The sequence below is a fragment of the Coregonus lavaretus genome (genome assembly GCF_964263955.1).
Source record: "Coregonus lavaretus genome assembly, contig: HAP1_SCAFFOLD_698, whole genome shotgun sequence".
Taxonomy (NCBI): domain Eukaryota; kingdom Metazoa; phylum Chordata; class Actinopteri; order Salmoniformes; family Salmonidae; genus Coregonus; species Coregonus lavaretus.
Genome location: NW_028162637.1, coordinates 169,065 through 184,064, shown reverse-complemented (window position 1 = coordinate 184,064; position 15,000 = coordinate 169,065). Strand labels below are relative to the sequence as shown.

Here is a 15,000-nt window from a genome sequence, read left to right as displayed (position 1 = left end):
GGATGCCGCCGTGAAATTCGAGGCATTATCAAGTGCTTGTCAAATTGTGAATGAGTGACTGATGAAGTGTGTGCAGCCTGCGCAAAAAACTAAGCAGAGCTCATGACTTTCAAGCGACATTTTTCAAATCATCATTAGAGTCTCATCATGCAGCCTTACAATGTATTAAAAATCTAAACCTTTAGCCCAACGTTTGTAGAACAACTAAAGTTACATTAATAACTCTAAATTAAGCATATAGGAGGACCTGTTTCTTTGTTAACCGCTCAACACAGAACAGCCACATGTGCACCCTCCCTCAAATCGTTTGGAGAAAATATTTCTATTTTATTCAGCTTTGTTCAATTGTATTTTTCATACTATAAAATAATATAAAATAATGCCACATAATTATAAGCTAATCTTGTCTGCGAAATGAACTAGTGTGTGTGTGGAAGCCAGGAGATGCTAAATGTGTTTATGTTAATTAACGGTAAATTACCGTGAGGCCGACAGTTATTCGCTTGACAATCACCACAGCCCCAGTACTACTACTACTGGCTGTTTATAACCCTTTATAACCCTATATAACCCGTTATAACCCTTTATAACCCTATATAACCCTATATAACCCTATATAACCCTATATAATCCTATATAACCCTATATAACCCTTTATAACCCTATATAACCCTATATAACCCTTTATAACCCTATATAACCCTATATAACCCTATATAACCCTATATAACCCTTTATAACCCTATATAACCCTATATAACCCTTTATAACCCAATATAACCCTATATAACCCTATATAACCATATATAACCCTTTATAACCCTATATAACCCTTTATAACCCTTTATAACCCTATATAACCCTATATAACCCTTTATAACCCAATATAACCCTTTATAACCCTATATAACCATATATAACCCTTTATAACCCTTTATAACCCTATATATCCCTATATAACCCTTTATAACCCAATATAACCCTATATAACCCTATATAACCCTTTATAACCCTATATAACCCTATATAAACCTTTATAACCCTATATAACCCTATATAACCCTATGTAACCCTTTATAGCCCTATATAACCCTATATAACCCTATATAACCCTATATAACCCTTTATAACCCTATATAACCCTTTATAACCATATATAACCCTTTATAACCCTATATAACCCTATATAACCCTTTATAACCCTATATAACCCTATATAACCCTATATAACCCTATATAACCCTTTATAACCCTATATAACCCTTTATAACCCTATTTAACCCTTTATAACCCTATATAACCCTATATAACCCTTTATAACCCTATATAACCCTTTATAACCCTATATGTATGTCTATGGTTTCTCCCCAGTACTACTACTCAGTGAGGATCTTCCCAGGTCAGGAGCCCAGCAGTGTGTGGGTTGGCTGGGTGACCTCTGACTTCCACCAGTACGACACGGCCTTCGACCTCGACAAGGTCCGCACCGTCACCGTAACCCTGGGAGACGAGAAGGGCAAAGTTCACGAGAGGTCAGATATCTTGGGGGGTTTTGGGGTCAAACTGAGGACACATGCACGCACGTACACACACGCACGTACACACACACACACACACAGACACATACACACACACACACGTGTGTCATACTCATTGTAACCTCTGGTCCTATGCTTGTTATGATGTGGTTGTAATATTTTGAATATCACAGATCAAATGTTTATTATTTTATGGTTGTAGGTGTACTGTAAAATGCTGAATATGAAGTGTCTCTGTTTCTGTCTGTAGTATCAAGTATAGTAACTTCCTGTTTCTGTCTGTAGTATCAAGTATAGTAACTTCCTGTTTCTGTCTGTAGTATCAAGTATAGTAACTTCCTGTTTCTGTCTGTAGTATTAAGTATAGTAACTTCCTGTTTCTGTCTGTAGTATCAAGTATAGTAACTTCCTGTTTCTGTCTGTAGTATCAAGTATAGTAACTTCCTGTTTCTGTCTGTAGTATCAAGTAAAGTAACTTCCTGTTTCTGTCTGTAGTATCAAGTATAGTAACTTCCTGTTTCTGTCTGTAGTATCAAGTAAAGTAACTTCCTGTTTCTGTCTGTAGTATCAAGTATAGTAACTTCCTGTTTCTGTCTGTAGTATCAAGTAAAGTAACTTCCTGTTTCTGTCTGTAGTATCAAGTATAGTAACTTCCTGTTTCTGTCTGTAGTATCAAGTATAGTAACTTCCTGTTTCTGTCTGTAGTATCAAGTATAGTAACTTCCTGTTTCTGTCTGTAGTATCAAGTATAGTAACTTCCTGTTTCTGTCTGTAGTATCAAGTATAGTAACTTCCTGTTTCTGTCTGTAGTATCAAGTATAGTAACTTCCTGTTTCTGTCTGTAGTATCAAGTATAGTAACTTCCTGTTTCTGTCTGTAGTATCAAGTATAGTAACTTCCTGTTTCTGTCTGTAGTATCAAGTATAGTAACTTCCTGTTTCTATCTGTAGCATCAAGTATAGTAACTTCCTGTTTCTGTCTGCAGTATCAAGTATAGTAACTTCCTGTTTATGTCTGTAGCATCAAGCGCAGTAACTGCTACATGGTGTGGGCTGGAGAGAGTATGAGTCCTGGTCAGGGCCGGAACAACAACGGTCTGGAGATAGGATGTCTGGTGGACACAGCCAACGGACTGCTGACCTTCACTGCCAACGGGAAGGAGCTCAGCACATACTACCAGGTGGAGATACAGCGCTATGACAACATGGTCGTCAGGGTTACAGGGTGGTACATCCATCCTGCTGGCTGGGCTAACTGTGGCTGTGTCCCCCTATTCCTTATGTGGGGGATTCTGCGGAAGTGGTGCAAATTGCAGTCCCACCCCCAAAAAACTATTTAAAAAAACTGTTAAGTCTCCAAATGTAGGACATTTATTTACACCATAATATGTTCTAATTCAATCCAAGGCAATAACAAACATATTGTTAAATGAATGTAGTACAAAGTCCATGTTTATACACCTGTTTCTATGGAGAGGTGGAAATCCCAAACCCTGACTCATAAACTTCATATTTGAAAATAACGTAATTCATGATTTTTGTAATTTTTTTAAACACTATAATTTAAATAGAACATCTTGAGTTGTGCTATTATTATGATGAAAGGTACTGATCTAATTAGTTGTTTTGTTTATTTTGAAAACATATTTCTCTAAAAAAGGGCTCCCGAGTGGCGCAGCGGTCTAAGGCACTGCATATCAGTGCTTGAGGCGTCACTACAGACCCTGGTTCGATTCCAGGCTGTATCACAATCCGGCCGTGATTGGGAGTCCCATAGGGCGGCGCACAATTGGCCCAGCGTCCTCCGGGTTTGGCCGGGGAAGGCCGTCATTGTAAATAAGAATTTGTTCTTAACTGACTTGCCCCGTTAAATAAAGGTTAAAAATGCTGTCCCACCTTTTGATGTCACTACGGAAACAAATCAAATCAAACCAAATTGTATTTGTCACATGCGCCAGTGTGTCTATGTATGCAGATGACTCAACACTATACATGTCAGCTACTACAGCGACTGAAATGACTGCAACACTTAACAAAGAGCTGCAGTTAGTTTCAGAATGGATGGCAAAGATTAAGTTAGTCCTAAATATTTCAAAAACTAAAAGCATTGTATTTGGGACAAATCATTCACTAAACCCTAAACCTCAACAAAATCTCGTAATGAATCATGTGGAGATTGAGTAAGTTGAGGAGACTAAACTGCTTGGAGTAACCCTGGATTGTAAACTGTCATGGTCAAAACATATTGATACAACAGTAGCTAAGATGGGGAGAAGTCTGTCCATAATAAAGCGCTGCTCTACCTTCTTAACAGCACTATCAACAAGGCAGGTCCTACAGGCCCTAGTTTTGTCGTAGTAGTAGTAGTAGTAGTAGTAGTAGTAGTAGTAGTAGTAGCAGTAGTAGTAGTAGTAGTAGCAGTAGTAGTAGTAGTAGTAGTAGTAGCAGTAGTAGCAGTAGTAGTAGTAGTAGCAGTAGTAGTAGTAGTAGTAGTAGTAGTAGTAGTAGTAGCAGTAGTAGCAGTAGTAGCAGTAGTAGTAGTAGCAGTAGTAGTAGTAGTAGCAGTAGTAGTAGTAGTAGTAGTAGTAGTAGTAGTAGTAGTAGTAGTAGTAGCAGTAGTAGTAGTAGCAGTAGTAGTAGTAGTAGTAGTAGTAGCAGTAGTAGCAGTAGCAGTAGTAGTAGTAGTAGTAGTAGTAGCAGTAGTAGTAGTAGTAGTAGTAGCAGTAGTAGTAGTAGTAGTAGCAGTAGTAGCAGTAGTAGTAGTAGTAGTAGTAGTAGTAGTAGTAGTAGTAGTAGTAGTAGTAGTAGTAGCAGTAGTAGTAGTAGTAGTAGTAGTAGTAGTAGCAGTAGTAGTAGTAGCAGTAGTAGTATATATGTCTTCATGTGTGCTGAAAGTTTCTGAGAGAGTTTCTGTAGAATGACCCATATAGTGCTCTACCAGGGCTGGTCAGAAGTATTGCACTATATAGGAAATATGGGTCATTTGTCCGTGTACTGTGTATTAATAGCTGTGTCTGTGTTCTCTCTCTCTCTCTCTCTCTCTGAAGGTTGAGCCCAGCACCAAGCTGTTCCCTGCAGTGTTCGCTCAAGCCACCAGCCCCAGCATCTTTCAGTTTGAACTAGGACGCATTAAGGTGAGCGGGAGGGAGGACAGGACACACTGTACGGCTCTGTACTGACAGGATGGAGCGAGCAGCCACAAATAGGCCAGCCTCTGATATGGGCTGCCTGGGAAAAGCCCATGGAGCTGTCTCCACTGGCTGTGGAAGGTTATGAGGCCTTGTCTCTGTAGGTCCATGGAGCTGTCTCCACTGGTTGTGGAAGGTTATGAGGCCTTGTCTCTGTAGGTTCATGGAGCTGTGTCTCCACTGGCTGTGGAAGGTTATGAGGCCTTGTCTCTGTAGGTCCATGGAGCTGTCTCTCCACTGGCTGTGGAAGGTTATGAGGCCTTGTCTCTGTAGGTCCATGGAGCTGTCTCTCCACTGGCTGTGGAAGGTTATGAGGCCTTGTCTCTGTAGGTCCATGGAGCTGTCTCCACTGGCTGTGGAAGGTTATGAGGCCTTGTCTCTGTAGGTCCATGGAGCTGTCTCTCCACTGGCTGTGGAAGGTTATGAGGCCTTGTCTCTGTAGGTCCCATGGAGCTGTCTCCACTGGCTGTGGAAGGTTATGAGGCCTTGTCTCTGTAGGTCCATGGAGCTGTCTCCACTGGCTGTGGAAGGTGACCTCTACAGTAGCTCCAGGACTGTGACCTCTACAGTAGCTCCAGGACTGTGACCTCTACAGTAGCTCCAGGACTGTGACCTCTACAGTAGCTCCAGGACTGTGACCTCTACAGTAGCTCCAGGACTGTGACCTCTACAGTAGCTCCAGGACTGTGACCTCTACAGTAGCTCCAGGACTGTGACCTCTACAGTAGCTCCAGGACTGTGACCTCTACAGTAGCTCCAGGACTGTGACCTCTGCAGTAAATCCAGGACTGTGACCTCTACAGTAGCTCCAGGACTGTGACCTCTACAGTAGCTCCAGGACTGTGACCTCTACAGTAGCTCCTGGACTGTGACCTCTACAGTAGCTCCAGGACTGTGACCTCCACAGTAGCCCCAGGACTGTGACCTCTACAGTAGCTCCAGGACTGTGACCTCCACAGTAGCCCCAGGACTGTGACCTCTACAGTAGCTCCAGGACTGTAAAGCCTGTTGTATAATTCAATCCAAGTATTTATTTATGTTTAATAAAAAAATAGATCACCACTTTTTGTACAAAGTACAGTTAGGTCAAAGCCGTAGTTTGACCTTTGAAAGACTGATGAAGTGAATGATGTCCCTAACCTGCAACCCTCCATTTCTTTCTCCATCAGAATAGTATGCCCCTGTCAGCGGGGCTGTTTAAGAGTGAGAGGAGGAACACCAGTCCCCAGTGTCCTCCCAGACTGCATGTCCAGTTCCTGACCCCGGTGCTGTGGAGCAGGGTACCAAACCACTTCCTCAAGGTGGACGTATCCCGGGTCAACGACCGCCATGGCTGGCTGGTCACCTGCTCTGAACCGCTCCAGTTCATGTCCCTGCATATACCTGAGGAGAACAGGTGATGACCCTGCCCTGCCCTGGCCCACTCGTCAGGAGTGAGGAAGGGCATAAATATAGTCCAACATCTCTGTCAAGAATTGAACTAGCTATAGATTTTTTATTTTCTTATTAGAAATTAGTGCAGCGGTGAACGATAGCAGAAAAGGTGAACGATAGCAGAAAAGGTGAACGATAGCAGAAAAGGTGAACGATAGCAGAAAAGGTGAACGATAGCAAAAAAGGTGAACGATAGCAGAAAAGTTGAACGATAGCAGAAAAGGTGAACGATAGCAGAACAGGTGAATGATAGCAGAAAAGGTGAACGATAGCAGAAAAGGTGAACGATAGCAGAAAAGGTGAACGATAGCAGAAAAGGTGAACGATAGCAGAAAAGGTGAACGATAGCAGAAAATGCGAACGATAGCAGAAAAGGTGAACGATAGCAGAAAAGGTGAACGATAGCAGAAAAGGTGAACAATAGCAGAAAAGGTGAACGATAGCAGAAAAGGTGAACGATAGCAGAAAAGGTGAACGATAGCAGAAAAGGTGAACGATAGCAGAAAAGGCGAACGATAGCAGAAAAGGCGAACGATAGCAGAAAAGGTGAACGATAGCAGAAAAGGTAAACGATAGCAGAAAAGGTGAATGATAGCAGAAAAGGTGAATGATAGCAGAAAAGGTGAACGATAGCAGAAAAGGTGAATGATAGCAGAAAAGGTGAATGATAGCAGAAAAGGTGAATGATAGCAGAAAAGGTGAACGATAGCAGAACAGGTGAACGATAGCAGAAAAGGTGAACGATAGCAGAACGTAATGTATGAGAAGCAATAAAATGTTGCAATCAGAAAGTTCCTCACTAAGCTGTGTCAGTTTAACCTTCTGTGTGTCCTCTCTCCTCCTCCCCCTTCTCCACCTCCTCCTCTACATCTCCCCCTCCTCCTCCTCCTCCTTCTCCTCTACCTCTCCTCTTCCTCCTTCTTCCTCCTCCTCTTCCTCTTCCTCCTTCTTCCTCCTCCTCTTCCTCTTCCTCTCCCCTCCTCCTCCTCCTCCCCCTCTCCTCCTCTTCCTCCTTCTTCCTCCTCTTCCTCCTCTTCCTCCTCCTCCCCCTCTCCTCCTCCCCTCCTCCTCCTCCTCATCTTCCTCCTCCTCCCCCTCTCCTCTTCCCCCTCCTCCTCCTACTCCCCCCCTTCCTCCTCCTCCTCTTCCTCCTCTTCCTCCTCCTCCCCCTCTCCTCCTCTTCCTCCTCTTCCTCCTCCTCCCCCTCTCCTCCTCCTCCTCATCTTCCTCCTCTTCCCCCTCCTCCGCCTCCCCCTCTCCTCCTCCTCCTCCTCCTCCTCCTCCCCAGGTCAGTTGATATCCTGGAGTTGACTGAGCAGAAGGACCTGTTGAAGTTCCACTATCATACTCTGAGGTTGTACTCTGCTGTGTGTGCTCTGGGGAACAACCGTGTGGCCCACGCCCTCTGCTCCCACGCCGACGAGGCACAGCTGCTCTACGCCATAGAGAACAAGTACATTCCTGGTCTCCTCAGGACTGGATACTACGACCTGCTCATAGACATCCACCTCAGGTAGGTAGCCCACAGGTTAGAGAGGTGGGCCAGGAACCGGAAGGTCGCTGGTTTAAGTCACGGTCGTGTCGATGTAAAAGTGGAGACTGAACTGGCTGCAGTTGGGCTGCTGGGTCAGATCTATCATTAGCATTGTGCCCTTGAGCAAGGCACTTAACCCCCACAACATGCTGTCCATCCAGGCAGTTAACCCCCACAACATGCTGTCCATCCAGGCCCTTAACCCCCACAACATGCTGTCCATCCAGACACTTAACCCCCACAACATGCTGTCCATCCAGACCCTTAACCCCCACAACATGCTGTCCATCCAGGCACTTAACCCCCACAACATGCTGTCCATCCAGGCACTTAACCCCCACAACATGCTGTCCATCCAGACACTTAACCCCCACAACATGCTGTCCATCCATGCACTTAACCCCCACAACATGCTGTCCATCCAGGCACTTAACCCCCACAACATGCTGTCCATCCAGGCACTTAACCCCCACAACATGCTGTCCATCCAGACACTTAACCCCCACAACATGCTGTCCATCCAGGCCCTTAACCCCCACAACATGCTGTCCATCCAGGCCCTTAACCCCCACAACATGCTGTCCATCCAGACACTTAACCCCCACAACATGCTGTCCATCCAGGCCCTTAACCCCCACAACATGCTGTCCATCCAGGCCCTTAACCCCCACAACATGCTGTCCATCCAGACCCTTAACCCCCACAACATGCTGTCCATCCAGGCCCTTAACCCCCACAACATGCTGTCCATCCAGACCCTTAACCACCACAACATGCTGTCCATCCAGGCCCTTAACCCCCACAACATGCTGTCCATCCAGGCCCTTAACCCCCACAACATGCTGTCCATCCAGGGGCTCCTCTCATAGTGTGGGGGAAAAGGCAGAAGATCCATTTGTGTTCCAACCAAATGGACAATAAGCTGATTTCTTCTCTCCCCAGTACCTATGCCACGGCGCGTCTCATGATGAACAATGAGTACATCGTCCCCATGACGGACGAGACCAAGTCCATCACCCTGTTCCCTGACGAGAAGAAGAAGCACGGCCTGCCAGGGATCGGCCTGAGCACCTCCCTCCGCCCACGCATGCGCTTCTCCTCCCCCTCCTTCATCTGCAGCGGAGCCGACTGCTTCCAGTTCAGCCCCGAGTTCCCCCTGGATATCCTGAAGACCAAGACCATAGAGATGCTGACGGAGGCGGTGAGCGAGGGGAGTCTACACGTCAGAGATCCTATAGGGGGCAGCACCGAGTTCCTGTTTGTTCCTCTCATTAAGTTGTTCTACACCTTACTGATTATGGGGGTGTTCCATAACGGGGACCTAAAGAACATTCTACAGCTGATAGAACCCAGCGTGTTCTCAGAGGGAGGGGACACGCCCACGGACCCGCCCACGGACACGCCCCAGAGTGATGTCACTAAGGGAGGAAGAGGGGGGGAGGGGCCTGGAGCAGAGGAGAGGAAGGTGCCTAAAGGACTGCTCCAGATGAAACTACCGGAACCTGTCAAACTGCAGGTACGCAGAACACGCTGGACATGCTATTTGCATATCCTTCTGGTTCCAGAAACCTAATGTAGCATCATTGTTTCTATGTCCTTTCCCATAAATGTAACCTGTCATAAATCACTAGCTGTTCGGTAAATGTAACCTGTCATAAATCACTAGCTGTCCGGTAAATATAACCTGTCATAAATCACTAGCTGTCCGGTAAATATAACCTGTCATAAATCACTAGCTGTCCGGTAAATGTAACCTGTCATAAATCACTAGCTGTCCAGTAAATGTAACCTGTCATAAATCACTAGCTGTCCAGTAAATGTAACCTGTCATAAATCACTAGCTGTCCGGTAAATGTACCCTGTCATAAATCACTAGCTGTCCAGTAAATGTAACCTGTCATAAATCACTAGCTGTCCGGTAAATGTAACCTGTCATAAATCACGAGCTGTCCGGTAAATGTAACCTGTCATAAATCACTAGCTGTCCGGTAAATGTAACCTGTCATAAATCACTAGCTGTCCGGTAAATATAACCTGTCATAAATCACTAGCTGTCCGGTAAATGTAACCTGTCATAAATCACTAGCTGTCCATTAAATGTAACCTGTCATAAATCACTAGCTGTCCAGTAAATGTAACCTGTCATGAATCACTAGCTGTCCAGTAAATGTAACCTGTCATAAATCACTAGCTGTCCAGTAAATGTAACCTGTCATGAATCACTAGCTGTCCAGTAAATGTAACCTGTCATAAATCACTAGCTGTCCAGTAAATGTAACCTGTCATAAATCACTAGCTGTCCAGTAAATGTAACCTGTCATAAATCACTAGCTGTCCAGTAAATGTAACCTGTCATAAATCACTAGCTGTCCAGTAAATGTAACCTGTCATAAATCACTAGCTGTCCAGTAAATGTAACCTGTCATAAATCACTAGCTGTCCAGTAAATGTAACCTGTCATAAATCACTAGCTGTCCAGTAAATGCAACCTGTCATAAATCACTAGCTGTCCAGTAAATGTAACCTGTCATAAATCACTAGCTGTCCAGTAAATGTAACCTGTCATAAATCACTAGCTGTCCAGTAAATGTAACCTGTCATAAATCACTAGCTGTCCAGTAAATGTAACCTGTCATAAATCACTAGCTGTCCAGTAAATGCAACCTGTCATAAATCACTAGCTGTCCAGTAAATGTCACTAGCTGTCCACTAAATGTAACCTGTCATAAATCACTAGTTGTCCAGTAAATGTAACCTGTCATAAATCACTAGCTGTCCAGTAAATATAACCTGTCATAAATCACTAGCTGTCCAGTAAATGTCACTAGCTGTCCACTAAATGTAACCTGTCATAAATCACTAGCTGTCCAGTAAATGTAACCTGTCATAAATCACTAGCTGTCCAGTAAATATAACCTGTCATAAATCACTAACTGTCCATTAAATGTAACCTGTCATAAATCACTAGCTGTCCAGTAAATATAACCTGTCATAAATCACTAGCTGTCCAGTAAATGTCACTAGCTGTCCACTAAATGTAACCTGTCATAAATCACTAGCTGTCCAGTAAATGTAACCTGTCATAAATCACTAGCTGTCCAGTAAATGTAACCTGTCATGAATCACTAGCTGTCCATTAAATGTAACCTGTCATAAATCACTAGCTGTCCAGTAAATGTAACCTGTCATGAATCACTAGCTGTCCAGTAAATGTAACCTGTCATAAATCACTAGCTGTCCATTAAATGTAACCTGTCATAAATCACTAGCTGTCCAGTAAATATAACCTGTCATAAATCACTAGCTGTCCAGTAAATGTAACCTGTCATAAATCACTAGCTGTCCAGTAAATATAACCTGTCATAAATCACTAGCTGTCCATTAAATGTAACCTGTCATAAATCACTAGCTGTCCAGTAAATGTAACCTGTCATAAATCACTAGCTGTCCATTAAATGTAACCTGTCATAAATCACTAGCTGTCCAGTAAATGTAACCTGTCATAAATCACTAGCTGTCCAGTAAATATAACCTGTCATAAATCACTAGCTGTCCATTAAATGTAACCTGTCATAAATCACTAGCTGTCCATTAAATGTAACCTGTCATAAATCACTAGCTGTCCAGTAAATGTAACCTGTCATAAATCACTAGCTGTCCAGTAAATGTAACCTGTCATAAATCACTAGCTGTCCATTAAATGTAACCTGTCATAAATCACTAGCTGTCCGGTAAATGTAACCTGTCATAAATCACTAGCTGTCCATTAAATATAACCTGTCATAAATCACTAGCTGTCCAGTAAATATAACCTGTCATAAATCAAGTCCGACCACCAGCGGGTGAGCAGAATTAGCTGCTGATGGCGTGATTTGCATCTCTTGTGCTACTATTTTTATTTTTCTTATACTTTTTTTTATACACCCGTTGTATTTGGCGCATGTGACAAATACAATTTGATTTGATTTGATCTTAAAGTGGGTGCCCTGCAAGTAATGCCGGTGGGCAAGTCACTTTGGAGGGCCTCCTGCATGCCGAGTGCTCGTTGCTAACTGGGATGTGTCTCCCTAGATGTGCCTCCTGGCTGCAGAGTGCTCGTTGCTAACTGGGATGTGTCTCCCTAGATGTGCCTCCTGGCTGCAGAGTGCTCGTTGCTAACTGGGATGTGTCTCCCTAGATGTGCCTCCTGGCTGCAGAGTGCTCGTTGCTAACTGGGATGTGTCTCCCTAGATGTGCCTCCTGGCTGCAGAGTGCTCGTTGCTAACTGGGATGTGTCTCCCTAGATGTGCCTCCTGGCTGCAGAGTGCTCGTTGCTAACTGGGATGTGTCTCCCTAGATGTGCCTCCTGGCTGCAGAGTGCTCGTTGCTAACTGGGATGTGTCTCCCTAGATGTGCCTCCTGGCTGCAGAGTGCTCGTTGCTAACTGGGATGTGTCTCCCTAGATGTGCCTCCTGGCTGCAGAGTGCTCGTTGCTAACTGGGATGTGTCTCCCTAGATGTGCCTCCTGGCTGCAGAGTGCTCGTTGCTAACTGGGATGTGTCTCCCTAGATGTGCCTCCTGGCTGCAGAGTGCTCGTTGCTAACTGGGCTGTGTCTCCCTAGATGTGCCGCCTGGCTGCAGAGTGCTCGTTGCTAACTGGGCTGTGCCTCCCTAGATGTGCCGCCTGCTTGCAGAGTGCTCGTTGCTAACTGGGCTGTGTCTCCCTAGATGTGCCGCCTGCTTGCAGAGTGCTCGTTGCTAACTGGGCTGTGCCTCCCTAGATGTGCCGCCTGCTTGCAGAGTGCTCGTTGCTAACTGGGCTGTGCCTCCCTAGATGTGCCGCCTGCATGCCAAGTGCTCGTTGCTAACTGGGCTGTGCCTCCCTAGATGTGCCGCCTGCATGCCGAGTGCTCGTTGCTAACTGGGCTGTGTCTCCCTAGATGTGCCGCCTGGCTGCAGAGTGCTCGTTGCTAACTGGGCTGTGCCTCCCTAGATGTGCCGCCTGGCTGCAGAGTGCTCGTTGCTAACTGGGCTGTGCCTCCCTAGATGTGCCGCCTGCATGCCGAGTGCTCGTTGCTAACTGGGCTGTGTCTCCCTAGATGTGCCGCCTGCTTGCAGAGTGCTCGTTGCTAACTGGGCTGTGTCTCCCTAGATGTGCTGCCTGCTTGCAGAGTGCTCGTTGCTAACTGGGCTGTGTCTCCCTAGATGTGCCGCCTGCTTGCAGAGTGATCGTTGCTAACTGGGCTGTGTCTCCCTAGATGTGCCGCCTGGCTGCAGAGTGCTCGTTGCTAACTGGGCTGTGTCTCCCTAGATGTGCCGCCTGCATGCCGAGTGCTCGTTGCTAACTGGGCTGTGTCTCCCTAGATGTGCCGCCTGCATGCCGAGTGATCGTTGCTAACTGGGCTGTGTCTCCCTAGATGTGCCACCTGGCTGCAGAGTGATCGTTGCTAACTGGGCTGTGTCTCCCTAGATGTGCCGCCTGCTTGCAGAGTGCTCGTTGCTAACTGGGCTGTGTCTCCCTAGATGTGCCGCCTGCATGCCGAGTGATCGTTGCTAACTGGGCTGTGCTCCCTAGATGTGCCACCTGGCTGCAGAGTGATCGTTGCTAACTGGGCTGTGTCTCCCTAGATGTGCCGCCTGCTTGCAGAGTGCTCGTTGCTAACTGGGCTGTGTCTCCCTAGATGTGCTGCCTGGCTGCAGAGTGCTCGTTGCTAACTGGGCTGTGTCTCCCTAGATGTGCCGCCTGGCTGCAGAGTGATCGTTGCTAACTGGGCTGTGTCTCCCTAGATGTGCCGCCTGGCTTCAGAGTGCTCGTTGCTAACTGGGCTGTGTCTCCCTAGATGTGCCGCCTGCTTGCAGAGTGCTCGTTGCTAACTGGGCTGTGTCTCCCTAGATGTGCCGCCTGCTTGCAGAGTGATCGTTGCTAACTGGGCTGTGTCTCCCTAGATGTGCCGCCTGGCTGCAGAGTGCTCGTTGCTAACTGGGCTGTGTCTCCCTAGATGTGCCACCTTCTCCAGTACCTGTGTGACTGTCAGGTGCGCCACCGTATCGAGGCGGTGGTGGGCTTCAGCGATGACTTCGTGGCTCATCTCCAGGACAACCAGCGGTTCCGCTATAACGAGGTCATGCAGGCGCTCAACATGTCTGCTGCCCTGACTGCCAGGAAGACCAAAGAGTTCAGATCTCCTCCTCAGGAACAGGTAGAGGGAGGGCTTATCGATCGATCGATCAGTGAATATCTTCACCCTGTCTTATATCTTTATCCGCATGGTATGTTCCCCACCATTGCTGGGGTCAAGTCTTGGTCTCACTTTATTTGGATTGTCCTGATGTTTCATCTGTAGCTGTACAGATGGTCATACTATCAACAAACGATCTGTTGATAAGCAACTGCTTGCTAAGGTTACGGTTAGGATTAGAATAAGGGTTAGAGGAAGGGTTAAGGTTAGGGTTAGGATAAGGGGAAGGGTTAAGGTTAGGGTTAGGATAAGGGTTAGGGTTAGGGTTAGTAGATAGTTGAATTGTTACTGATAGTCTGTAGAGCATCTACAGATGGACTATCCTATTAAAGTGTTACCCAAGTCTTTTCTGTTTTGTTAAATGAAGCTCTTTCACCAGTTTGTGCCCCCCGAAATGAATACTTAACCGATCAACCGATCAGGGCCGTAAGTTTGTTGAGCAGGTTGGTACCGTTCAGTGATTTTCTCCTCTCCTCTCAGATCAACATGCTGCTGAGCTTTAAGGATGAGAAGGTGGACTGTCCCTGTCCAGAAGACATCAGAGAACAGCTTGTAGACTTCCATGAGGACCTGATGACACACTGTGGTATGTCTGTTTAACACTATATATAGTACTGGGCTGGCTCCCATAGTTTCTTTTCCCTAACCAGGCCAGCCAAGTACAGCTCAGCTTGGTTTGGCTTAGTTGTGAGCTTCGTTGAAGTCATTACAGTGAACTTGAATTCATTACATTTACATTTTATATTTTAGTCAATTAGCAGACGCTCTTATCCAGAGCGACTTACAGTTAGTGAGTGCATACATTATAAAAAAATAAATAATAATCATACTGACCCGTGGGAATCGAACCCATAACCTTGGTGTTGCAAACACCATGCTCTACCAACTGAGCTACATCCCTGCTGGCCATTCCCTCCCCTACCCTGGGCCAATTGTGCGCCGCCCCTTGAGGTCTCCCGGTCGCGGCCGGCTACGACAGAGCCTGGATTCAAACCAGGATCTCTAGTGGCACAGCTAGCACTGCGATGCAGCGCCTTAGACCACTGCGCCACTCGTAATAGTGTTAAAAGTTTTCACAATCCCTGTTGG

At 45.9% G+C, this 15,000-nt stretch overlaps 1 protein-coding gene across 1 annotated transcript in view; it reads left to right on the top strand.

Annotated features, from left to right (window-relative positions):
- Positions 1 to 15,000, top strand: part of LOC311119080 (ryanodine receptor 2-like) — a gene marked incomplete at its 3' end in the record, with an annotated part of 130,919 nt that overhangs the window by 90,168 nt on the left and 25,751 nt on the right. The window contains exons 22-29 of the mRNA XM_084193829.1: positions 1,372 to 1,532; positions 2,559 to 2,718; positions 4,585 to 4,671; positions 5,895 to 6,121; positions 7,448 to 7,672; positions 8,636 to 9,209; positions 13,672 to 13,872; positions 14,392 to 14,497. Of these exons, the coding sequence (XP_084049955.1) occupies positions 1,372 to 1,532; positions 2,559 to 2,718; positions 4,585 to 4,671; positions 5,895 to 6,121; positions 7,448 to 7,672; positions 8,636 to 9,209; positions 13,672 to 13,872; positions 14,392 to 14,497 (1,741 nt within the window). The remainder of the gene's footprint in view (positions 1 to 1,371; positions 1,533 to 2,558; positions 2,719 to 4,584; positions 4,672 to 5,894; positions 6,122 to 7,447; positions 7,673 to 8,635; positions 9,210 to 13,671; positions 13,873 to 14,391; positions 14,498 to 15,000) is intronic.